We start from the raw sequence: 26,641 nt of genomic DNA on the forward strand, positions 1-26,641 counted from the left end.
AGCACAGTGGCTGTCTCTCCAGACTTAACAGCCTGTCCTTCAGAGCCAGATCTCTTGTTTGGGACTTCTGTTTAAAATGTTGCTCTACCCAACTGTGAACTTCCGTCTAGCACTTAACACTTAGGGAGGGTAAGAAACTACAGCTTTGAGGTTTACTTGAAACAAGTATCAGACCGGCGCCTGGTATTGTGGTTTTTGCTGCTGGCGAGAGCCCTGTTAGCTTTTTATGCTGTGCAAAAGAGATTGTACCGAAACAGGAAGACCTCACCCTAAGACTGCTCAGAAAGAGGAGCACATATTACCTGACTCTCTTGCTTCTTCAAAGTAAATAATGTGCAGTAGCATTTAATAACTACATTGATTTTTTTTTTATTTTTTACAAATTTAGCCATTAGTTTATTTATGTACATTTGTGTCTTGGGATGATCAGCCTCTACTCAGGAGTTCCATCTACTGGCTATAAAAAGGTGATCATTACATTTTAATTAGCAAACTTAAATGTCTACTTCATTAAAGCAAAACACCCCTTTTTAGTCCTAAATATAATAAATAAAATCCACATAAAAATGATTCCCTTTTGTTTGTAAACTCTGTTCTTGCTTAGGCTCAGTGGCTACTGGCTGTTTGGCTTATTTCATACTTTACTATCAATCTCATTAACCTTGCGTGTGTCAACTGTGATGTGTGTAGAAGTAGTTCATGATTGGAGGTAGGTGAAGCACTGTTGAGAAATCTTGCTCACAAGTTGTTTGGATTTGAAATGATGCTAGGTACACACCATGCAATTTCCTGTCAGATCTAATGGATCGAAAACAATTAGACATGTCCGATCTGCTCCCAGTCGATATTAGGATAGTTTTTCAGATCAGTACTGCACAAAATTGATCCGGTTATTGATCAGAAGCAGATCGGACATGTTAGAAATGATAACTTTGACCCGGCAATCTGACAGGAAATAGCATTGTGTGTAACTAGCCTAAAATTCTTTATAACTTGTGTTAGTGGAATCCTGCTTAATGCTCTAGTAAAGCCAGCTGTACAGTTCATTAGAAGTTAGAGGAATAGGGAGGCTGACATTTTTCCCCCCTAAATGCCTTACATGAACACAGGGTCTATGGTTGATATTCTTATGTTGCTCACCACCCACACGATGACAAGGCCTCCACAGTTTATTTTATGGAAATTCTGCTGATCTAATGCTTTTTTCCCCCTTCTACCCAAACCAAATTTGAAGCTGTTGAACTTTAATAACAGGTCTCCATGGAAAATGGACATCTGCCAGTGTGAATATGGAGGTTTCCACCTCAAGGTCATTGGTTCAAATCTGGTTTTGCTCGCTGGTGTCTGACTCGCTATTATCTACAAGTAGATGTAATTAGAGTTGGCGCTCGTGGACAGGATTGCCAGAGACCAAAGACTGTAAACTTATTTGACCCAAACCATTCCTTGTCAGCTTTCCTTTGGCTAAAGAAGTAAAAGAGAAACCTTTTCTTGATGCTTGTTTAGGCTTGTTTCCTAAAACCTCTGTCGGCTTGCCTTAGCTTGTTCTTTTTACACCAGTGTTCCTTGGTATTTCCAGAAAGCAGACTACTTGGGTTTCAGAATACGTGTTTTACTGCTCTGTCATTTGTCTCAATGCATAAAACGTTCCATCCTTTTATACTATGTTATGCTTTCTGTAGAAACTTTGGATTATTTTTTTTCCTTCCCTCCTTGCGTACATTTTCCTTTAATGTGTTCGTTCGTCTGACTGATGCTGATCGATGCTTGTTTATGTTGAAGGAACATGGAATGTGTAGGCCACTTAAAGTAAACTCTTCATGACAGAAGTATGGTGGCGGACATTACTGACCCTCCTGAAAATGCTGCTTGCTTGGTGGTAGAGCGTGATTCTCCTACCTACAATATTTTTCCACTCGTTTGGGACAAGTATGAGATTTGGTTAGTCACTGTTAACCTAACATTACCAGGCAAGTGGACATGCTTGTAAAGTTTTTGGCAAATAAAATAAATATAATAGTATGTAGACTAACTCAACTGAATATGTTTTTTAAAGCCCAATGCAAAGCGCAAATGTTCTCCTAGTCCTATATAATCAATTTTGGCAAGAGCCTGCTTTTATCTGTGTATAAACTCGCTTAGGAGATGGTTAATGAGATCACTTTAACGCTTGGTTCAAACTAGTTATCAGAATGGGCAACAAACTAATGAAGGATTGGGTGACGGATTGCAACGATCTCACTATGGGCCAGAATACACAGTTCTGTTTCTGCTCATTGTTTTACTGCAATAGACAAACCTGAATGGTTGGATGGGATCATGGAGGACAGAGTTTTGTGTCCATAAATATAGAAATGCAGATGACAAAGTTCCTGTCAAGAACTTGTTTTATGCCTCTTGGATGACTGAGGGACTGATAAGAACAGGCAGCATTTCTGCAGAGGTTTTACAGTTTGTTCTGCAGACGTTTTTGTAAAAAAACAAAAACAAAAAAAAAAGCCTGCCACTTGGTATTTCACCTAGGAAGACAGGATGTTGTCGTCTGAGAACTGCAATCAGTTTTCAGTCTTAATATCTTCATGATCAGGATTTTAAAACTGGATTTTAGCAGCAGAAGCTTCATTTTGACTCAGAATGCGTAACTCAGCTAGCCAGAAAGTGTTGTTGTGCTGCTGGGACCGCTATGGATAACTTAAGAGTTCTGTTAGATGTTGAACCCTTATACTTGCTCTAGTAACGTAACTTAAAAGTAGAATCTGTTGCACCTGCTTCTAAGTCATACTTTTTTTTTTCTTCTTCTGTGTGCGTTGAAGGGAATGATGTACTCGCCAAAAGGTCTTTTCTATGCTTTATGGTGATTTGCAGTCCAAGATCCAAACCACTTGTGGAAAAGTCAAAGCAGGAGTTGGCATTTTACCCAGAATCCAGTGCAGCTGTGGCAGTGAAGTCATCCGCTTAACAACCATCACAAATAAACACAGTCTGTGCTGTTCTCGCTGTTCCCAATTCATGTCACATAAAATATTCCTTCTATGAGCAGACTTAGTCAGAAGTTTGTCATTTTATAAGGAGGGCACTCCTTCTGGTCATTACTAAAATCAGTAGCGCTTTGAAGTCACATTTGATGTGTTTCTCAAGTGAGAGATTGCTAAAATGATTTTCTTTGAGGTTCTGATTCTGAGCACTAAGAGGCTCAAACCTTTCTAATTAAATACACGAGCTTGTCACCGTTGTCCCTGTGGCATGTTTTATCTCCACTCAGCAGTGGTGGCTGGAATCTCCAGCAGACGTGGTGGGTTTGTCCTTCTGAAATGTTTAATAATTAATGTCCGCCACTAGGGAGCACTGTTAAGGCTGTTTCCATGGCTGTGACCTGTGAGAATGTTTCTTTTTTTTTTAGTTTGTTTGATTGTAGGGTGCAATGTCATGATTGGTCACATTGGATGCCTGCAAGACACTTTATTTCCATAAAAGGACAGTATGCTGTTTAATCTGGGATGGCTTCAGTTTTACGTGCTTCCATATTTGAAGCATGGCATTTCTCAGCAAAGCAGGAGGTACTCTGAATTCATCTTTTATAGTTATGTTTGGGACTCGTAAAGCAAGATTGATAAGAATTTACATATGGTACATGTTATTACAATAGTGTTGTTTTGTTTTGTTTTTTTTTGCAGGGATTCATATTTTTTTTCCTTGATTCTTTGAGGTATAAGTGTCCAGATGCAAAGCACAAATCTTCAAATTGAGTAGTGGCCTAATCAGCTGCCTGAGTGTATCACATTGATTTAAAAAATTACAAAAAGGCATTCTTAGCTGACAGCTATGAACAAGGTTGTGAATGTAGTCAGAGGATTTGAGCTGAGGTAGTGCAGCAGGAGTCAAAGAATGGAAAACTGTACAATTATATACAAGATTAGGTATGGTTCCATGGTTATAGAACTTCCTGTAAATTTTGTAAAACTATACATACATACATACATACATACATACATACATACATACATACATACATACATACATACATACATACATACATACATACATACATACATACATACATACATACATACATACATACATACATACATACATACATGACTATGATAGGGGCTAGATTGTGCGCCCCTCTGAAGGACAGTTAGTGACAAGACCATATACTTTGTACAGTGCTGCGTAATATGTTGGCGTTATATAGATACTTAAATAAATAAAATAAAAATTATTAAAAAATGCATACTTGTGACAGTTTAACACAATTCAGTCCTCTGCGGATCAGTAAGACAATTGTTTTCTGAAATAATAGTAATCTAGAGATGTGAATAAAGTGTCTAGCACCAATTACAAATATACATTTTTTTCTTTGTACAGATTTCTTCAGAGCCTCCTTCTAAAAAATCAAAATCTGATGACTCGATCATTCACTCCCCAAACTCTGCTGAGAAGGACAAGTCATCTAATTGGTTGCGCAATTTATCAAACTCAAGCAAAGTAAGTATTAATTTCTACGCTATTTTACATGGGTTGCATGAAATGTGCCTGATAAATCATACTTGGTCATTTCAGGAAAGCTATGGCATGCCTGCATAAAATGGTCACATTTTATGTGGTCATACCACAGTGATGTCACTAGTTCCTAGTGAATTAATATGCTGGAGGAAGGAGTGGGAATTCAGGAGGCAAATTAATTTTTCACACAACTGTAGATTTGAATGGAGATATGTCAGAGGAGCTTTGGGCTGAAGAATGTACAACACTGGTTTTTTGGTTGTCATAGAATCCAAACTTTGACACCCCGTGTCTACCTTGCAGTGGAAAGTTTATTTCCTGCCCCACTGAAGTGTTTTGGCACATGCAGGGAGATGAAGTCAGTGGCTCTCCAATGCCTTGAAGAGTCTGCAGCCTCTAAAGTCCCACCTCGTCCCATAAACCCAGCCGGATCTTCTGCAGACTTCATATTATTTATTGGCAGGCAGCAACTGTTCGGGGTCTTAAATGTAATCCAGCTCATCCTCTCCAGTGAAAGTTGCTAAGCAATTTGGGCTAACACTGCAACGGATGGAGGAAAAGAGGGCTGTGTAGCAGTGGCCAAATATGAAATATGTGCATGCAGGTTCTATCCACAAGTGCAGTCTAGCGAGGTGTGTGGTGCTGGTAAATTACTCTAGACAATAAAACTGAAGACATCACAGTGCTGTGTGTCCATGTCACATGAATCACATGGGTATAGTCTCTGTAAACTAAACCCGGTCAGCTTTATGAACAGTCCCTAGAAAAGCTTTTATCAGTGCAAAAATGGTCAAGCCTCTACTGGTCAGGCTTTTGCCTTCGCATTCCGCCGGGCGGATCGCTCAGAAACAGCCTTATCAGTCTGCAGACAGACTGTACACACGCCCGACTGTCGCTGGAACGCCCGCCCAGCGGGAGGTGACGACGGACCCGTCGTTGCCTTTAGTACGGCGTGTGTACGGGCCTTAAAGGTGGCACCAGGTGTTACAAATTTTCTGTTTGATTTTACCCCAGTTCAATTAATCAGTTGTACCGCAAAATTGAGTTTTGTTTTTTTTTGTTTTCGATGGACTGAGTTGGATTATCTGTTTAGTGCTAAGCAATTTCCACTTTTTGGTAATAAAAGGAGCTACTGGATGCAGCCTGTTTAGTATTTTTAATTTGTTGCCAAATTACAGATCTGCAAGGCATAACACTTTGCACACTGCTAAATAATGCAGATTTACTGTTCTAAGCGTTAAAAAGTGGGAGGCTGAACCAGGGCTTTAAGCAGCATTCTTCAGACAGCGAAGTCGCATCTGCAAAACAGAAGTTTGCCTTCTTAAAACGGTGGGTATTTGTGATTCTTGAGGTTAGTGAGCATATGAGGTTCCCGCAATGCATCACTGCTGAATATGCAAATCGGCCCCCTTTGTTGTCTCTGAAAGCTAAACACACCTTCAGAGCTGCTGAAATGCAGCAGTGATGCATTGTGGGGCACCTCAGGCTCACTCTAACCTGAATAATCACAAATACCTAGCATTTTAGTGAGGAGGCATTTTGGTCCTTTTTAGCCCCTTACACAGTCATAAGAGTTCTGGTTCACCATGAGCTTGCTGGGCAATCTGTAACCCTGAAAGTCACATATGTGTTGGAAACTGATGTTAGTTCTGTTATCGCTTTGAATATTTTGCAGTTGCTTATAAATGTAATGTTACAGCAATTTGAATTTAATATAGTTTAACATTTATAGTATATTACATTATTTCATTTTGTAGAAAAGCACTCAATTTGATTAATCCTCCATCTTATTTTCTCTTCCAGAATACGGGTTATGTACACCCTCGCCAGCGGCTGTCTGCTTTCCGGCCCTGGTCCCCTGCCATTTCAGCCAGCGAGAAGGAGATTTCCCCTAATCTGCCCGCTCTCATCCGAGATAGGTAATACTGGTTTCTAAAGGTGACAATTGCCTTTTTTTAGTCAGTAGACGTTGTCGTTTCTAATGATTGTTTGTTTTTTTTTGTTTTTTTTACAGTTTTTATAACTACAAGAGCTTTGAGAACTTGGTTGCTCCAAATGTTGCCTTGGCACCCCCTACCCAGCAGAAAGTCATTACAAGTCCCCTGTGTGCCCCAGCTGTGCCAAGAGGTACTCAAGCATCAGGAAGCCCTGCCCAGTCACGGAAGCGAAGGCCCACTGCTGAATTACCCCCAGCACCTGAAGCCCCGGCTCCTTCCGTCCCAGCACGGGAGGAGGAGAAGGAATCTGAAACCGAGATTGAGGTGGAAAGCAGAGAAGAATGTAAGTGTGAGTTGAAATTTCTATATATTTTACGATCTAAGTTACAAAGCAAGTTGCAGGCTTCAAACCAAGTAGTTAAGAAACCGAAACCCTTCCATAATACTTCAAAGGTGTTTGAGGTTGTCTTTTCACCTGCGGTGGCACTCAGGGCCTTGCTCTGCTGGCCTATTCTTATGGGACAGCCATAAAATAAGCACCTACCTTGTAAATATTTTATACTGCTTGGCAGGTCCGTGATGAATTTGAAATTATAGATCAAAGATTGAGTGGATTATTTTTACGAGTCAAATTCCAGTTGTTAATCTGCAATGTTCTTCTGAAGCAGAGTATCACTTGCCTGGCGGCTGAATCATGTGGGTCACACACAGGTCATTACTCTCTTGTTTGTGTCAGTACTGTCCTGTGATAACATGGATGCAGAATTGGGAGAGCACCGCTTCCTTACCGACTGTATTCATGCATTAGGTTTCCATATCCTTTACTCCATTCAGTTGTCGGTAATTTTAAAGTGAAACTCCACTTTTATATACAAATACATCTAATGTTCATTCTGTAGAAATCTTTTTGTAGTGTAATAATATTTAAAAGCTTTTTCTAACTCAATTTGCAGCCAGCTATGAGTTTTAACAACTGCATTTTCTATTTCTTTGCAAGTATGGCATGTGCTCTCTTTGGAGTATAGTCTGCTTAGAAATTTTCCATCACTGGTAATTAGCTACACAGGAATGATTAACCCCCGTGGCGGTATGATTCTTTCTGGATTTTAGGGTCTAAAAGTGGTGCAATTTTTTTGCAGGCTTTTAGATCCCAAAACCGGGGGAAAAAATCATGCTGCTAGGGAGATCTGCAGCAGCCCAGCAATTACCTCACTGGGATCTAGCGCTGCAGTTTTCCCTCAGTCCTCCGGGTGGCGCTGTAACCCTGTAGTGAGACGGACAGCGATCTCACCAGGGGGATGCAAAGCCTCTGTGGAAAGTAAGAAGAATGCCGGCCGACGTCGGGATCCTCCGGGAGGTGAGTGAAAACGCCTGCTGCGCTCATTACTCTGCATTTATCTCTGTCGCCCTACCACAAGTCACGCTCGGGGTTACCACTCCTGGCTTGTTTTTTCCACCCAGAGCTGGGCTCGTGATTACTGCTAAGGAGGTTAATAACTACCAACACCTGTAGTATAACAACAAATGGATAATGGGAATTACCAACTGACAAAATGGATCAGCAAGGATAAGTGGATATTTGTAGTATGGCATTAAGGGGTACATGCATTAACCCTTGCTGTTCTATTTTATCTTTCTGTGACTGTACTATTGCAATATGTAGAGCTGAAATTGCTTAAAGAGAAACCGAGGTGGGTTTAAAGAATGTTATCTGCATACAGAGGCTGGATCTGCCTATACAGCCCAGCCTCTGTTGCTATCTCAAACCCCACTAAGGTCCCCCTGCACTCTGCAATCCCTCATAAATCACAGCCATGCTGTGAGGCTGTGTTTACAGCTGTAGTGTCAGTCTCAGCTGCTCCCCCGCCTCCTGCATAGCTCCAGTCCCTGCCCCCCGTCCCTTCCCTCCAATCAGCAGGGAGGGAAGGGATGCAGGCGGGGACTGGAGTTCTGCAGGAGGCGGGGAGAGCAGCAGACTGACACTATAGAGATAAACACAGCCAGCTCTGACAAGCTGTTTGTAAGCAGCGTGGCTGTGATTTACGAGGGATTGCAGAGTGCAGGGGGACCTTAGGGGGGTTTGGGATAGCAACAGAGGCTGGGCTGTATAGGCAGATCCAGCCTCTGTATGCAGATAATAATCTTCAAACCCACCTCGGGTTCTCTTTAAAAGCAAATCCTGTACCTTAAGATTTTTTTTTCTGTTCCTTCTATTTGTCAATTGACTTAATTACCAGTGTTGCATACCTTCTATTGACAGCTCATTCTTAAATAAGAGGTTAGTGATGATTTGTTTTTACAATTGAGCTTTCTTCTCTTGCAGTCACCTCTTCACTGTCTTCACTCTCGTCTCCTTCCTTCACATCATCAAGTTCAGCCAAGGAGTTGAGTTCTCCAGGCATGTTGGCCTCAGCTGTAGCTAACCATTCCTTTGAAACTGCACCTCTGGGGGACTCGCATAGCAGTGGACTTGAGGCAGAGTTGGAGCATCTTCGGCAAGCCCTGGACAGTGGTCTGGATTCCAAGGAAGCCAAAGAAAAGTTCCTTCATGAAGTAGTCAAAATGCGAGTGAAACAGGAAGAAAAATTAAATGCCGCATTGCAGGCCAAACGGAGCCTTCAACAGGTAATTTGTTTTTTTTCCAGTGCATTGTTCAGAGTAAAGCCATTGAGAAGAATACTTTGAGGGATGTATAGTCTTTCAATTATTGTCACCTGTAAAGAACCTTTTGAGATGGTTTTTTTGGGTAACATTCTAGTAAACTTTGTACAGATATGCTTCTCAACAGCCCGTTCTGTTTTATGAGGACGGTAGGGAGAGGATACACGAGGTGTTATAGGTCATGTATGCTGGTTTTGTGTTTCTATGCCAGCCAATAGGTTCCTTCTGACGACATCAGTCTTCTACTGTAGTTTTGGACTTGTATTGCCACCTGGCATATCTAAACCTGATCTTTATAGTCCTGCTACAAGGATTTTAGTTTTACAAGTCTAGTTTTTTTTACTGATGCCCTGACAAAGCTTCTGCAAGATTACTAGAGAGACTTGGGCTAGATTACTGCTAACAGTAATATGAGATTTTTTAGTCACAGGTAGTTTATGGTGACCAGGTGGTATTAACCAGGCAGCATGTAACCTCCGCTCTTGTCAGCCTTCTTGCCTTTGTCACATGGGTGACTTTGCTGATGCACTTCAGCTAGTTTGTAGACTATGTAACTAGTCACTAGAAATACTTACATTTAGTGAAAATGTTTTTGATCTTCACTGTTTACTTCTTGTTGCCTACATGATAGCTGAAGGTTTGTCTGCATTTTGAGGAGACACTCATTCTTAATGAAAGTATATTGTTAGCAACCAATGAAAGCATCTAGCAATATATCACAGATAGTTATTTGTGTGACGTTTCATGCTCTTTCGGCTTATGTGGCTTTCCTGGAAAATTTAGGCCCGACTTTATATTACAATTTCAAATGTCTGCACAACCAAGTGCATCTTTTTAAGGTTTATATGAAGTTAGTTGAAGACTTTATGGATATTCAAAAGGTATTTAAATGGTGAAGCTCTGCAGTAACTTACACATTAGCAATTTGAGTATTGGTGAGTGGTTTAAATTGGCTTTTCCAGTGTAGTCTCTCAGCTGTGCCATCCCTAATGACTGTCTCCATGGTGGTGTTGTCAGTACTGTTCTCTCTAGACAGGTAATCTTAAAGAAAGAAGACGCCATAGAGACAGTTGTCAGGCCAGGGCCAGTGACAGACAGTCTACAGATGTTTGTTGCTGTTTAGTATTGACCACCTGCGATCCCATGGCTGTTAGAAACAGGAGGCTACTGCGACTCTTGCTTGTCTACAAGATGAATCGTTGCAGCTTCCTTTCCCAGTTCCTAATTCTGGTGGAGAGAAAGTCAGGAGTGTGCTGTAGTTAACAATGGCTTGGCTGGGATGTCACATTATTTTAAAGGGAAAAGGATTTCCCATGACCTAGCTGCAGGGTGTTACTTAAGAGAAATGTTTTTTGTGCATGCTGCTATCAGAGAGCCAAAGGAAGTCTCACTTCTGGTCCCTTTTTCCCCTCTCTTCCATGTTTTTTATCCTGTGAATCCTTGCAGAGTCTGTTATGTCGGAAAGAGTATAGTAACTTCTAAACCTCGGTCCTAGCTTGTAAATGAGAAACTGCAATTGTGATCTGTTGGCATGGCTATCCTGAGAGTTTGACTTGGTAGAAGTAGGATAGAAAATTGTCACACATGAAAAAGGAAGGCCACAATTTTCTGGCTTGAGGAATAAATCTTTCTCTTCATCTCCCAGTGATGTAAAGTGCTATTTTTTTTTTTTTATGCGCTACAGTGACATTCAGGATGGCTCCCACTAATTATGGAAGTTTAGTTAAAATCGCTATTTTAGGGCCTGCAAGGTAACAGTCAGTCCAACTGTCCACATACAGACCGTTTGATTCTTGTAGGTAGTTTAACAATTTCAGGGAGGGCCTGTTTCCACTACACGCAGATTGGAGGCAGAATGGATGCAGAAAAACTGACTTCAATGAATGCCTATGGGAAAATCTGCATCAGAAAAATCACGTTTAGTGGAAACAGGCCCATAGACATTCATTGGAGTCAGTTTTTCTGCATCCATTCTGCATCTAATCTGCGTGTAGTGGAAACAGGCCCTAAACGCAATTTTTCTGATGCAGATTCTTAGTGGAAACAGCCCCATAGGCATTCATTGAAGTCAGTTTTTCTGCATCCAATCTGCGTGCAGTGGAAACAGGTCCTGAGGGTTTGAGAATACCGGTTTCTGTTACTGCAGAGAGGCTTTGAGAGACTACTAACATCTCACCATCCCCTCTGACTAATTTTCTTTACGGGGAGGGGGTGTCAGGTTTCGCAGAATGTTTGCCATTGGTCTGTATGAGGATTAGGAAAATTGCCTATAAAGGTGGCCATACACTGGCCCGATTCGCGGCCGTTTCGACAGCAGATTCGATCCTGGGATCGAATCTGCTGCCAATCGTTCGTGCTAAACGCACCCGCCGATCCGATTTCCTCCCAAAATCGTATCGGTCCGTCGATCGCGCCGTGCGGGAAATTACCCTCGATCGCCCGCGGTTAGGGAGCGCGTCGCTAGCGGCGGCCGATCCGATCAGGTATACATTACCTGACGCTGGCTCCCGGGCGTCTTCTCCGCATCTTCTCCGCGCTGCACCCGCTCCATCCTGGCGCTTCCTGTCACTGCAGTGACCAGGAAGTTCAAATAGAGGGCGCTCTATTTGAACTTCCTGGTCACGGAGTGACACAGGAAGCGCCGGGATGGAGCGGGTGCAGCGTGGAGGAGATGCGGAGAAGATGCCCGGGAGCCAGCGTCAGGTAATGTATGCGGGGGGGGGGGGGGGGGACAGGCGGCAGCGGCGGCTCCACAGAGTGTGATCGGTTTCAGGCTGAAATCGATTCACAATCTGTTTGCAGTAAAGGCAGCCATACGATCCCTCTCTGATCAGATTCGATCAGATAGGGATCTGTCAGCTGGTCGATCTAATGGCAAATCGACCAGTGTATGGCTACCTTAAGAGTATCTCCTGAGAATGTACAGGGAGAGTGTAACCTGGAAATAGTAGTAAGTCTTGTGAGCTCAGTGAATATGATCACTAAAAACTATTTTTAATAATTGCATCCTTAGGAAAGCTATTTTATACCGGAACTTATCCTTTGTTTTCCTCTTCAATTCAGGAGCTGGAGTTCCTCCGTGTTGCCAAGAAAGAGAAGCTGAGGGAAGCAACAGAGGCAAAACGCAACTTGAGGAAAGAAATCGAGCGCCTCAGGGCAGAGAATGAAAAGAAAATGAAAGAGGCCAATGAGTCACGGTTACGTCTGAAGAGAGAACTAGAGCAAGCCAGGCAGATTAGAGTGTGCGACAAGGGCTGCGAGGCCGGCCGGATACGGGTCAAATATTCTGCCCAGGTAAGTTCTCTTGGGAACACTAAACCCAATTTTGGTAAAGCATCTATAACTTGCAGAGGAAACTTTGGTACAGGCATTCTTCCCGCGTTTATAGCCATTTAAAAATATGCTAATTTGAAACCTTGTTCTGAATTCTGACGATCAAAATCTCAAGCTTTGTGCTTGCGCTTCGAGGCATGGAGCATTACCTCACACTTGTTGCTGCCTCTGTGTGCTGCCCTCCTCCTTGCATTCCAGCTCACATACAGTATTTCCTTATGAAGGAGAAAATAGGAGAGCTGGAATGCAACACGAAAGACAGCACACAGAGGTAGCAACAAGGGTGTGGTAGCGCCCCCGCCACAGAGTGCATGCACGAAAATTTAGGTTTTGATTGGCAAATTCGAATATGCCAAGTGCGCCAACACTATGAATGTGTTCTGCAACTGAGAAAGTGGAAATCAATGTGTCTGTTTGGCATTTAAATGCACAGCTTTGCTAAAGGAAGAGAGTGAGCAAAACCTTGCCTGCTATTAGAGGAACAGTAGGAAGATGTACTTTCCAGCATGTTGCACCTCATAGTGAACACCCGAGGTGACGTGATGAGATAAACGTGAATGTACAGTGCCAAGCACACAGATGACTATAACTAGTTGATAGATTTTATCTCTAGCCTGCTTCAATAAATGTGCCATTGAGAAGAAACCCTGAAACAGTACAAACCTAAAAAATAGATTTAAATTTAAAATAAAAATGTGGGATAACTAAAAAGGTATTTTTATAAGGAGGATAGGTGCAATAGTTTATCTAATTCGTTTTTCACCTCGGATCTCCTTTAAGCTCTGAATTAGTGAAATGTGAAGTTCTGTTATGCCCAAAAAAATGTGAATGGCCTAGAATTCACAATAAACCACCATGATCGTGAAGTTTTTTTGAAGTCCTGTCATTAAAAGACGACTTCTTGTTTTCTATAGAATGCTGCACTTCAGTTTGCCTTTCAGTTTAAGTGAGTAATGAAAGTTTTGTGAAAATAAGCTGGTATACAACAGTCTGCTGAGAGAAGAAAACAATTTGGTTTTCTTTGAAAATACTCGGTCAATTCCGGGAAGGGGAGTAGACGGAATATACTGATGTGAGACAAGCCAAACCAGGAAATGATGTGGACTTCCTCGCCAGCGTCAAGCTGATAAGAGGCCTCCAGACTAAACATTACCAGAGTGAGAACTGTGCGATGGGTGTAACCTGCAGCTCACTTCCATCACGTATAAAAACGCTAAGAAACTTGGCTTGTTACCATGTTTCTCTCGCTCAGTCACCTTGGGGAATTAAGCCTTTACTGTCTCCCTGGTGGCGCTGCCTCAGTGTCCTCTCCTCTGCTGCTTTCTAAAAACTGTTAGTCTGCTGAATGTCACCTGTAGCTCAGTATCTGGGTCTGTGCACAAGCAATGCATCACTGGGGCAATTTTATGAAGGATGAAGCAAAGAATAGTCCTGTTCCTTTTGAAGTAAATTTAACTTAGTAGTTAGCATTTGCTAAACCCTGCAAGCAGGGGATGTAGGGCTGGGGGAGATATTTAGCTGCAGTCATATGTGCTTAACAGCCTGCAAGCATAAAAGAATAATGGTTAAGCCAAGCCTATTTCTATTGAGAGAAGGAGGGGGGAGATAGTCCAAGGATCTCCTACTGTGGTGGAATAAAATGACAATCAGGTGGCAGTTCTCCAAACAGGATGTCTAGTGCAGATGTTTTTGCAGCTTCCAAATGCAAAACGTTGGACTGGGTGATAGTCATATACTGTCTGTATACAGACCTTGCTTGCCTTAGTATCTTTATATCCCCTCCCCATTTACTTGTTAAAGGACAACTAAAGCAAGAAGTATATGGAGGCTGCCATATTTGTTTTCTTTTAAGCAATACCAGTTGCCTGGTTATCCTGCTGATCCACTGCCTCTAATACTTTCAGCCATAGACCCTGAACAAGCATATGTCAGATCTGACAAGATTTGCTGCATGCTTGTTTCTGGTGCGATTCATACACTGCTGCAGCCAAATAGACCATCAGGGCTTCCAGGCAACTGGTACTGTTTAAAAGGAAATAAATTTTGCAGCCTCCATATTCTTCTCACTTCAGTTGTCCTTCACAATACTGTTGGGGCAAGAGATGTACTAACAAAATGAAAATGCAGCTACATAGCAACTATTACAAACTAGATGTAGCCTTATACCCAGGCAATTCAAAATCCTAAATATTTGAGTCCTACTGTCAGCATGTCTATTATTTGCCCCTAAGCCCTCTGTCCACAAGAGGAACACCTAGTGGCTGGAGGTTGCAAGTGCATGTGCATATAAGCCAGAAACTGTCAAGCCATGTACAGGATCACACCTTGTTTGTGGCTGCTGCTGAAAAGAATTGTGGGAATATGAAGTGTATCTGAAGGTATTATTTTCTTAAATAGACCGAGGTAGGTGAGAAACAGTCATTGCACAGCCGTATGAGTTTGCACAATCTTTCAACTTTAAAAGAGCAAAACCAGTTGGTATTTTGCAAGGCTTTGTGAAATAATTGTGTTGCTTTGCAGCCAGCAGTCCAGAGGCAAGTAGCTTCCCCAATCAAGGTCAGGGCTGGGTCATTTAACCAGCATCCTTTTCTAGAAGTTACAGCACACTTATCTGTGTCCATCTATTTGTATTTACTGCCACCTCATGTCCTTGAGTTTGTAATCCGTTATCCTTTAACAGTTGTCATAACAAATTTTTTTTAAAGCGGACCTGAACTCAAAATATCCGCTCTCCTCCAAAACATAAGCATCAGCATAATAACCTGTAAAGAAAAACATTTCTTCATTACAGCTGATACACATCCTACCTAATAAAAGGCAAGTGTCCCTGCATCCCATGTCCGTCAGTCAGTGCTTTTTGTACACTGCGCATGTGCAGGGACGCAGAGACACTGCAGAGAGCCGGAGGACGGGGCAGGCGTGTGTGCGCACGCATGCGCACGGCGCGTTGGTCACTAGTTCTAAAATAACTCTGCACTGTTTCTACTACCTGATTTATGGAAGCAGACACATTAACATCCTGTGCTTTCAAATGGGCTTATTTGCAGTGGCAGTCATGTGATACAGAGGAGAGATCAAAATACAACTTGTGATTAGACACATGTGAGAGTGAGTTAGACGGGCTAAACTCTCTAAATGCAAACAGGGTGCATTTTAATGTTTCCTTTTTTTTTTTCTGAGTAATGAAATATTTTGCAGTGAAAAGTGAATGTAGTATCAAATGAGAGGCTGAATCTAATCTGATAAAGTATCAGATAAAAATGTGCATTGTATTAAAATCTTTGTATGGCCACAATTAAAATCCAAATAAGAAGAAGCTTTATTATCTTTTTTTATTAATCTCCACTCTGGTGTGTTATATTTCCAGTATAATAATTGTGGTGTCTCCCCTTTGCGTTTCAGATAGAAGAATTGCAAGCAAAACTCCAGCAAGCGGACAGTGACAGAGAGAGACTGCGGACAGAACTTGCACATGAGCAGGAGGCCAGAGAACACTTAGAAAAAGTTGTTAAAGATCTACAGGAACAACTTTGGGCTAAGCCTGGTAACCTTTCCAATAGCGAACACACGAGGAAGGACATTGAAAACTAAAGCAAAAAAAAAAAAATTTCTATATGAAGCAAAAAAGAAATGTATCTATTCATATACAGAATTCTTCAAATATGCACAGGAAGAGGAGGATGCCCCAATGTATGCATGAATAGGTGCATGTGTGAGTGTGTGGAGTGTGCGCCATGAGCTCACACAAATAAACATGAACTTTATCAAGTCCGAAATGGGGGAAAAATGTTACCCTATACAACAGAAGCACTGAACTTGCGCCTCTTTTGAACCCACACAGCACAACATCTTACTGTGCCTCAGACAGAGTGTTTATAAAATAAGAGTCACTTTGGCTCTCCAGTGAATTTTTTTTTTTTTGTACAAGTCAACTACAAGGAAAAAAGCAGCATTCGACAAAGTCAAGAAGAAAAAAAAAAAAGAAAAAGAAGCAAGCATTATCAATTCTTTTAAACCGTTCTTAAGCTTGCCCGGAACACTTTGAGATTTACATTTTCTTATAAGCTATTTAATATAAAAAGATATATTAAATGACAAGGACATTATAAAGACTATTAAAATTGGGAAGGGGAAGAAAAAACAAATTTTTGTATAACAGAACTGAAACTTTGATGCACAATTTTAACTGACGTTACAGGCTTTTTTTGAGGGGTTTATTACAAAATTAAAAAAAAAAAAAAAAAAATGGCCCTCGTTCCCTACACCTGAACCCACCCATCCCTGGTCTCAACACCATTCATGTCGACTGTGCAATGTATTGGTAGCAAGCCATCAATACTGAAATTGACTTTTTACATCTTAGTAGCTTCACCTTCCGATCTTTTTTTTTTTTTTTTTTTCTGGAAATATTCCGTGTACTTCATCTTGGTGTTTTTATTTTTATTTTTTGTTGGTTTTTAACCTATATAAATATATATAAATATATGTATATTTTTTTTATTTTTATTTTGTTAACAGAGAAAAAATGTTATCTGTGTGCATGTAGGAGAGGGTAAAGGACAGAAACTCAAAATTAAGAAATAAAAAAAACCCTATATTTAGCTGTACTGACCAGTGTTTTTAAATCCCACCATATTGGAAAAGATCTCTGGGGTTATAGTTGCTTAAAGCTGCTCATGGTAAAAGTGGAGATATGGAAAGATAGAATGGAGGACATAGATAAATGTTTTGTGGAAAGAATAGCTTGTTTGGAAGTCTGTATAATTTGTTGGATTTGTTTAGGGTTGAAGCAAAAAGGTTATTTTTTTTAACCATTTTATGCTTTGATTTGTGCTTACTAAATCAGTACAGGAGGTTCTTGATTTATGCCGGGGTTCAAACACTTGTTTTAAATAGCAACGCTCTACTGAATTGTAGGCTGGCACCTGTTTTTAAAAGGACTTAAAGTGACTTATTCTATTACTGCTGCCACAGGTCAGATTGTAGGTCCAGTTGCAATAAATGTACTGATAATGTGCTGTTGGCGCAAATTAAAACCCCAGGCCAAAGTTCATTGAATTCTTCTATTAAATCCCAGTGAGTCTATTCTAAATGGGAACATAGCCAAGAAAATCTTTACACCTGGTCCCTATTCAATTAGCTTTCCTCTCACAGGAGATAATTTTACACCTTGTGAATAAAATGCTTTTTAAGACCCCCAGCAAGCAAGAAAATCATAATTTTGATACTACTTTGTAATCTTTTTATTACTATTTACATTGCTAGTTGCTGAAAAGTTATTTTAAAGGGAAGGAGGAAAATTTCTCCTTGGACAAAACTTAGGAGAAAAAGGGAATTAAGGGCCCTTGAGTCTTACGATGCCCCACCCATGCCAGCATCCCCAGAACACATGGTATGATGTGTGTTTTTTTTATTCAACCATATAAATTAAAATACATTTGTCATAAGAACAAAATACAGCCTACCACTGCTATATATATATATATATATATATATATATATATATATATATATATATATATATATATATATATATATATAGCTGATCATATGGCTATAATACGCTAAATCACTTTGGAATGATCATGCAGATCAGTTCTGACATTTTTCCAGAAACACCTTATCTGCGTAGTATTTCATGTGAGTGACTCAAAGTATTATAACTTAATGCCTAGCATGTTTAAGAGGAGATTCAAAATTGCTGCTCCCACTGTTCTCTTGTGACAAGTGTACTTTAAAATAATGGCTGAGCTGACACTTACACACCTATTTCATGTGTGTAAATTAGACCCACATAAAGCAAGAACCCCTTGTACGGTGCAAATCTTAAGATTCAGTGTTGCTGTTGAAGTGATACACAATCCACATTTATGGCTATAATTTGAGGATGGTGGCCTTCTTATGTCCCTCATTAGCTAAGTTCAACAATTGGCTAACAATTTTGTTTCTGGCAACTTATTAGTTTGAATGAGAAAACCTTTAAAAAGGCTTTTTGCCCATATTTGTTCTTTACACCGATTTGTTGTTGTCTTCTAATGTCTCTTGAGGATTTCCATTAGTGAGAGTCTGATGCCAGGTTAGGTCATGGTGATAACTTTCTTCTGCTTTCTATAAAGTAAGATCAAGTGCAAATAAAGTCTCCTCAATATTTGGGGAATCAAGTAGGTGAACCTGGCTGCTAAATTGTAAAGATATCCTAATTGGAATCACCAAGAGCAATAAGAGAAGCCAATGGGTTTCATTGCCAAAATCTTTCAGAAACACTTCTTGAACAGAGTGCTGAATATTGCTTTTAACTGTATGAGAATCATGCATAACCAAGACAACACGTTATGCATGGTTATTCATGTTTTTGTTCTTTTGAGACGTTAAACGGGTCTTTCACTTCTCAGAAAAAAGGTACTTTACATATGAGACTTAAAACCTACATGACAACGTTGTTACTCATTGTCTTGGAGGCAGTGTTTGAACCACTTTGTATCCTCAAGTTATAGCTATGGTGTGAAGTCTTTAGAAAAATATCTACTGGTTATGTGATGCAGGTGTCTCAGCTTTTATAAAAGGGTTGTCTACGCTTCTGTAAAATTGGTCTGAGGAGTGATATGAAAGTGTGTGCATTAAAGAAGGAATCTTTTGTTTGTTTGATGTTCTTGAATGGAATACATTTTCCAAGTGTCATAAACCACAGGGCGTCAATGTTGCTCATAGTAAAAAAAAATGCTACAGGTCTATCTAAAGTCATATCCCAACAACTGGTATCTAGACCATCTATGTTATTAAGCAAAGGCAACTTCAAGTCCTTCTATACTCTCGTGCCTGTATTCCCCATGAATTGAAGGCGTATGAGATGCTCAGCCCAGAAAGCAGCCTAGAACTGTCCAGCTGCAGGTAGTTTTATGTCCACGGAACCTGGTAAGCCACAAATACCCATCTTCTGCAACTTCTGCCTTTGTAAGACAGATGTACCATTATCTCATCCAGTAAAAACATTTCTGCTATTTGCTACTCCGGTTTTCTGTTTATATCCCTATTATCTGTTCATGCGTCCACAAGGAATCCTCAGGCTTCATTTGAACAGTTGTCTAAATACCTTTCAAAGGGGCTTTCACGTTGAGTATGTACAGAAAATATTTATACTCTATTGTAAAGTTTACTAACTGCTCTTTTAAGATAAAAATTGTAAATGGGAGAAAAAAAACTATTCTATACTGAAAAGATGTCAGAATTAAATACTTAGAAATAATAATTAAAAAATGATCTTTGGTAACTGATGCATTGCTGGTGGGACTGCAAAGGTCTGGTCTTAATCTTCACCAAAACACATTTTGTCTCTTTGCATGTTTGGTCTGTCTCTTCATTTTAGCTTTGTAAATATATTTTAATGGGGTCTTCTCCCTGATTCTAAACAAATGAGTTCTCTTGGTTTCAGAGGTGCAGTGCCACTGTGAGTTGGGTACCTTCATATAATTACTCTTTATAGGTTCATGTGAATACCAGCTAGTATTGAAATTCTGTCCAAAACAGGGCAATGAGAAGCTTTAATTATTATACCCAACCTTGATCACCTTAAAAAAAGATATAATTTGCACTTAAAGGTATAATGTTTCAGTAGAAACAAGTTTTAATAAGTATTTCCCCATGTAGCACTAACATGGCTGCCGTTCTGCTTTCCCTGTTTACAACTTGTTCTCCTGATCATCAGTGTTCCTAGCAAATTCTGCACAGGTGTGCTGGTTATAACTTAGTGGACAGTCTTAAACGCCTAGCAGAGTACCAAAATATGCCTACGTGTATATGGTATAAACCTCCCGTGTCACTGCACCTTTGATGTATCTGCTTTCAACCTTCATTCAGTGGACTATAAGTGCACACACAATGCAAAAATTCAGTGGCTCACAAGTGTTTGTTAATGTTATACCTATATATTATATTTTCATGGTCGTTCGGAGACCTGCCCTTTCGCTGCTAGCAGGTATCCTCACATATAGAATGTATTTTACTTAAAGGCTGTGCTACAGGTCATGTTTCCCCCAATGAATAACGTCTTTAAGATTCATTGTACAGTCCTCTGTGCAGCTTTCATATTTCCGCTGGTACTGGAGGCTCCTGCGTCTCATTTGCATGCATTATGTCCTGCAGCTGTTAATTTCTTTTTCCTCCTATAATGTGCAATGCATACAAAAATATTGTTTCTATGGTCTACATATGTGTAGTACTTTTTAGCTTTGGATTACAGCTATTACTTTCTTCCATTATTTAAATAATGCATGATGTGAGACTTTTTGCCACACTTACAGAATGGGCATTAACAATTTCTTTTTATGCAGATTATTTTTCTGCTTTTCTTGTACATCCACTTTTCTGCTTTTTCAGTTGTACCCACTCTAGCACTGATTTCCATTTTGGAAGGGGAGTTGTTTGGCGTGTAGGCAAACAGTTAAATTTCTTTCGTAAGTTTGTTCATTGTCCAGTTTTTGAGTGTTTGTTCATAGGCTCATTCGCTACCCTTTGTGTTTTTTCTGTACTCTGTTCCGTTACCTTGAAGAATATCACATTTGTTGAGTTCTTCAAGCAACCCACTACGGTTGTCAATAAGCACTCAGAGTTGATGCTGTACAGAAGTGGCAATAATTGTCTTTTACTCCAACTGCTTGTTCGCTCTTCAAATGTTGCTCTCTGCAGGGTTCAGTGAACAGAATACGTGGTGTTCAACTACAGTGAACAATGCCAAACATAAACTGAATCTAGGTGCATGTTGAGGTCCCCGACAATGGCTTTAGAAATTAAATAGCGGGTCGACCTGTTATATAGATTCAAAAATAGAGGCTAAAAATTAGAAAGTTTTTTAAAATGTGCGTAAAATTCATTTTGAGGGAAAAAAAACTGAGGTTGCACAGTTTTACATTAAAACACTTTTATTACTCTTTGGATAGTTCTTCTGACATCTCTATGCCACTATAGTCTCATTTTGACACAAGAATTTCTTATCAACAGAGGTCACTCTTAGCCGTGCCTTCCTTCCTTGTTGGATGTTTGTGCCTTGGAATCAGTCTATAGCATCAGTTGTAAGAACATTCTCCCCATCAGTGTTGGGGTCCGTTATCTCAACTAGAGGTGTGGACAGCACCCTTTGTGTTGACTAGGTCAAGATGGCTGAGATTAGAAGCTTCCTCGCTATAGGGCTGAAGTATTCTTAAATGCTTTCAATTTTCCTTAGGGGAGGGGCCCGCACTCAAAGAATATGAAAGCCATAATTTTGCTGCTCCAATAGCAGCAAGCAAACGCTTGAATTATTGCAAAAGACACATTGGAATTGAATTTCAGGTGTGTTCAGTTTACCATTCTTTTAAGCATGGCATCTCAGCTGCCAGGCAGACTAGTGTATAGTTGTTGGTGTATATTTGGAATGCTAGGCTTTTTTTTTTTTTTTTGCATTTACCAGTGTTGTGTATTGTGATGCTACTTTATTAATGGCGTAATGCTCTGGAATATTGTTTCACGCTGCAGTGTTTTTTAGCCTCTATGGAATATCCTGGAGCAAGCGAGCTATAGCCAACAGCAACTAAATGTGGACAGGATTGTGTAGTCATACCAAGGAAAGGGGATTCATGATTGGTAGCTCTTGGCTATTGTCCATTGTTATGTGGCTTTTTAATAGAGGTAGGCTTATATCATTTCTTCAGAAATCCATTAGCTGTCACATTCTAGAGCTACAATTTAAAGGCAAGGTTAGGGACTTTGCAAATCTTGCTCAACAGCTGATCTATGTATGACAAATAAAGCCATTTTATTGAGTAAAGTTTTATGAAAATACCCTATTGTTTGCCTTACAATTTTGCTGCTACCCCAAATTGTTGGTTAACCTATTAAGTGCACCCACACAAAAATAGTTGGCCTTGTATGTAAAACCCTGAAGAAATTTGAAAAGATGTTGGCCATAACGACTAAAGGTTTCATTTTCCTTTTAAGGTACAGTAGCTAACTTGAAAGCATGCTTATGGATGTTATGGGCTACACCTTCAGATTTCGTTTTCACTGTATCGGTCATTTTGTATTGAAAATGTTAAACAAGCTTTCAGCCTTCCAAACTCTCCACTTTCTAAAGCCGGTTAAATTAGAGTAGATTCTCCTAAAGTCTAAAATCTTATCAGCCTAGCAGTTAAGGGCCTACAGGTTTAAATACAACATGCTATAATTTTGATTTGGAGGTGAATGAGGGGTGTTGTATAATCAAAATCGGGATTTGGTTTGTAATTCCTATGTAGAATAATCAGCCCTGCAGTAAATCTGTAGAATTTTTTTTTTTTATTATTTTTTTTTTTTTAAATCCACAAACTCTTCGACTGCTTCGCCCATTCCTGCAGATTCTGATGCTCCTGCTTCAAAAGCATTACTTTGAGTGTACGTTCAGTTTAACAAGACGTTTTTATGCTGAAAAATTTGAAAGGGAAACAACCCAACAGCAATAACATTCATTATTCAGCAGATATTCTTAATCCTAATATTCTACTTTTAACTTTTAAAAAGTAAAACTAGCCAATTGTACAAAGAAACACAATTTTGTATATAGATTTTTTTTTTTATTTTAATTTTACACTGTTGTATTATAAATGTATATGGTGTTTTTTTTTTTTTTGTTTTTTTTTCCTTTAAAAGCTCTTTATTACGTGCTAATTGTCTGTTTTAATGTTTGTGTTTTTAACTCCAAAACTCTGTTAGAAGACATTTTACAGTTTATATATGTAGTCTTACTTTTTATTTCCAATACATTTGTCCATATTTTCATTGTGAATTTCTTTTTTATCACGCAACTTTTTTTTTTTTTTTCATAAATTCTCACATTTTAGAGGGATTTTTTTGTACCAGAAAAGTTCTTACAAATGACAGTTTCTTTTTCCAGTCAAGGAAAAATACACCCATTGTATGTTTTTTAGCCAATATCATTTCAATACATGTTATCATTTTTTTATCATCCTATGCTGCTGCTAATGACAATATTAAAAAAAACTTACTCAACTATTCTAGAACTATTTTTGTGTAATTAATGTATGCTTTATTGTTTATGAATGCCTGATTAAAAGAAAAAGAGAGAAAAAAAAGCTTAGCATATTTATCTATTTCGCTGTGTACTGTCAATTCTTTTTTTTTTTTTTTAAATAAACCTTTTTCCAGATCCTTTGCCCTCACACAGTTAATATTGTAAAATAAAGGACTTAATGAGATTATGTATGAAAATAGCTATGCTTATATACCACAGTGACTGAATGTACAGTGTATAGACGCATTACCTAAAATAAAATGTTTGTCCAGGAAAACATTTTGTCTGCTCATTCTTGTGAAGGAGAGAGTAAAATATGACTGTGTATAAATATACGCAAAAAGTTAAATGGAGACTTTTGATATCTCAAGATGCATCAATATATGCAAAAACTAAATGGGGACTTTGGTATCTCAATATGCATCAATATACGCAAAAACGAAATGGTGACTTCTGGTATTTCAATTTCCCCAATAATACAGTGGGATTACAAAACAAATACTCCTGCTCTTTGATAACCTCTTGAGATTAAGCTTAACTATTTGATGGGCCCACCAAACAAAATGGCTACCCACAATATGGCTGCAATTTGTGATTAAAAAGCAGTTGATGGCTCCTGGTATTCAGGTGCCATCTTTAAATATCCTCCAATACCACTGTGCTGACCACAAACTGTATAACTGCTTCCAAATAATGACTGCCTGTTCCCTGAAAGTTCCTTCAATCCTAGAAGGTGGCACTTCACACAACTATGCCCATTAGATAAATAAAATTAAATACAGAGTCCAATGAAACAATCTCCTAATTGTTCAAAAAAAGAGGTAGCGCTCACGGTGTATTAATAGCACAAAACCTGATCCTTAAAATCATAAGACACAATTAAAACATAAAAGTCCAATATCAATGTGAGGCTTCATCAATCAGATGGAAAACAAATGCTGTTGCCTGTAGTCTTCACAGAGGGATATGCACCACCAACACACTTTGTGTGTCACCGCAATATTAGACCAACTAAGTGGTCCAAATGAGCCTTGGGACCGTTCCCGGGTTTTCCCCACCTCTCAGGCACCAAATGTTATTGATTCTCTCCCCAAGATAACCTCCTGCTTCCGTAGTATTTTATCATCACCTCAATGAAAAAACTTCATATAGTGCAGCAACGTTTAAAAAAGTTTATTGCTAAAAAAACTGGTACACTCGCATGCTCTTCGATAGTACACGCTTAGAGTGATTTGATTAAACGGGCTCTCCCCCGTAATGATGGCCGGGTAGGCAGGCTCCGGGCTTCCGTGTGGCTCACTCCACCTCCGCCGCGCGCTCGGTCGGTAGTGTGTCCCGTGCACACCTCACCGCCGCTCAGCTGGAGCATGTGAGTGTACCAGTTTTTTAGCAATAAACTTTTTTAAACGTTACTGCACTATATGAAGTTTTTTCATTGAGGTGATGATAAAATACTACAGAAGCAGGAGGTTATCTGGAGGAAAGAATCAATAACATTTGGTGCCTGAGAGGTGGGGGACGACCCGGGAACGGTCCCAAGGCTCATTTGGACCACTTAGTTGGTCTAATATTGCGGTGAGTGGCACACAAAGGGTGTTGGTGGTGGCCTATCCCTCTGTGAAGACTACAGGCAACAGCATTTGTTTTCCATCTGATTGATGAAGCCTCACATTGATATTGGACTTTTATGTTTTTATTGTGTCTTATGATTTTAAGGATCAGGTTTTGTGCTATTAATACACCGTGAGCGCTACCTCTTTTTTGATTTGTTTTATAGTATGGAGGAGGTGAACAGGTGTTTTTAATCATTGCTAATAGTATACAGGGAGAGCACCCAGGTGTCCCCTTTTTTTTCAGCTGTGAGCGCAGACCTCTTGTGGATAATCTCCTAACTGTGGCTACAAGGTCCTGTGCCACTAAAAGTTATAAAAGTCAATACAAGTCCACATCTGCCCAGGAGTCACACTGATCACAGCTTCTATTCTTCCTATCACCTTCACCAGCACCCAGGTGAACAGACACTCACCAAATGTTAAGACCCCCAATTAGGTCTATCAGCGCCTTGGGACACTTCGGGCTGTCCCCCACCACACCGGGCTGATGATCGTCACCACTGGATATCAGATGCTCCTTATCCTTGCATTTGTAGTCTCCAACTTCCCAATACAATTACCTCAAAACAAACGCCTCACATAGCGTAAAACCAGCGACATTTATTTTAAAGCATAAAAGTACACTCACAATTTCCTCTCCTTTGAAGCCAGCACAGAGTAATTTAAATACAGGTTCTCCCCCGCTTTGTTGGGCCCCCCGCTGGCACCTTTAGTCCCTCTACTGTGGTTGGGATGGCATGCACCTCCACTCCCCCTCAGCTCCGGACGCCGCTCGGGATCTCCTCGTGTAATATTGTTACTCCTGTGTCTCGCCCTGCCTTACATGTTTCGTCATTACTGACTCAGAAGCTGGGGGACACGGAATTGCACTCAACTATATACACTTCCCAATACCCTCCTCCCGTTTCCCAGCCCATTCCCTCATTACCAAAGAGTCACTGAGTACGCGGTGAGCTGGCAGTGCATTATCCCTCTGCCAGCATCATCCATGGCGTACATTCGTCCCCAGTCCTCTTTGCGCATGCGCCATGTGTTCGGCGTTAGCCAGTCAAGATCTCGCGAGTTATATGATATACTGTTCCCTGAAAGGTTTGCCCTGCTACCAACTTGTTTCCTGATTCTTTTGCAAATGAATGTTACAAAAGACAGTTGTCTTTTGTAACATTCATTTGCAAAAGAATCAGGAAACAGATTAGGCCTGATGTCTTCTCTCTACTAAAGAGCTATACTAGGATAAATGAAGACCGTTGCTCTCTTATCCCATCACCAATATTAACCACTTCAGGACTCAGCCTTTACCCCCCCCCCTTAAGGACCAGCGCTGATTTCTAAGCTCTGTGCTGGGTGGGCTCTGCAGCCCCCAGCACAGATTAAATAACAGGCAGAGCGACCAGATCGCCCCCCTTTTTTCCCCACTAGGGGGATGATGTGCTGGGGGGGTCTGATCGCTCCTGCCTGCGTGTGGCTGGCTGGCGGGGGGGGGGGGGGGGCAACTCAAAGCCCCATCCACGGCAGGATTCCCCCTCTTCTCCCTCCCTGCTCTGGAGATCGGA

General features: G+C 40.2%; 1 protein-coding gene across 2 annotated transcripts in view; it reads left to right on the forward strand.

Moving 5' to 3' along the window:
• SKI (SKI proto-oncogene) overlaps window positions 1-17,903 on the forward strand; it is a 128,829-nt gene extending 110,926 nt beyond the window's left edge. Inside the window, exons 2-7 of one of the 2 annotated variants that reach the window (XM_068240666.1) lie at window positions 4,369-4,488; window positions 6,310-6,425; window positions 6,521-6,792; window positions 8,767-9,068; window positions 12,168-12,398; window positions 15,840-17,903. In XM_068240666.1, coding sequence (XP_068096767.1) covers window positions 4,369-4,488; window positions 6,310-6,425; window positions 6,521-6,792; window positions 8,767-9,068; window positions 12,168-12,398; window positions 15,840-16,028 — 1,230 coding nt within the window. In that variant the 3' untranslated portion in view covers window positions 16,029-17,903. The remainder of the gene's footprint in view (window positions 1-4,368; window positions 4,489-6,309; window positions 6,426-6,520; window positions 6,793-8,766; window positions 9,069-12,167; window positions 12,399-15,839) is intronic. The other variant, XM_068240667.1, reaches the window with a different exon arrangement.
• Window positions 17,904-26,641: the final 8,738 nt, after the last annotated feature.

The sequence above is a fragment of the Hyperolius riggenbachi genome, chromosome 6 (assembly GCF_040937935.1).
Source record: "Hyperolius riggenbachi isolate aHypRig1 chromosome 6, aHypRig1.pri, whole genome shotgun sequence".
NCBI classification, from domain to species: domain Eukaryota; kingdom Metazoa; phylum Chordata; class Amphibia; order Anura; family Hyperoliidae; genus Hyperolius; species Hyperolius riggenbachi.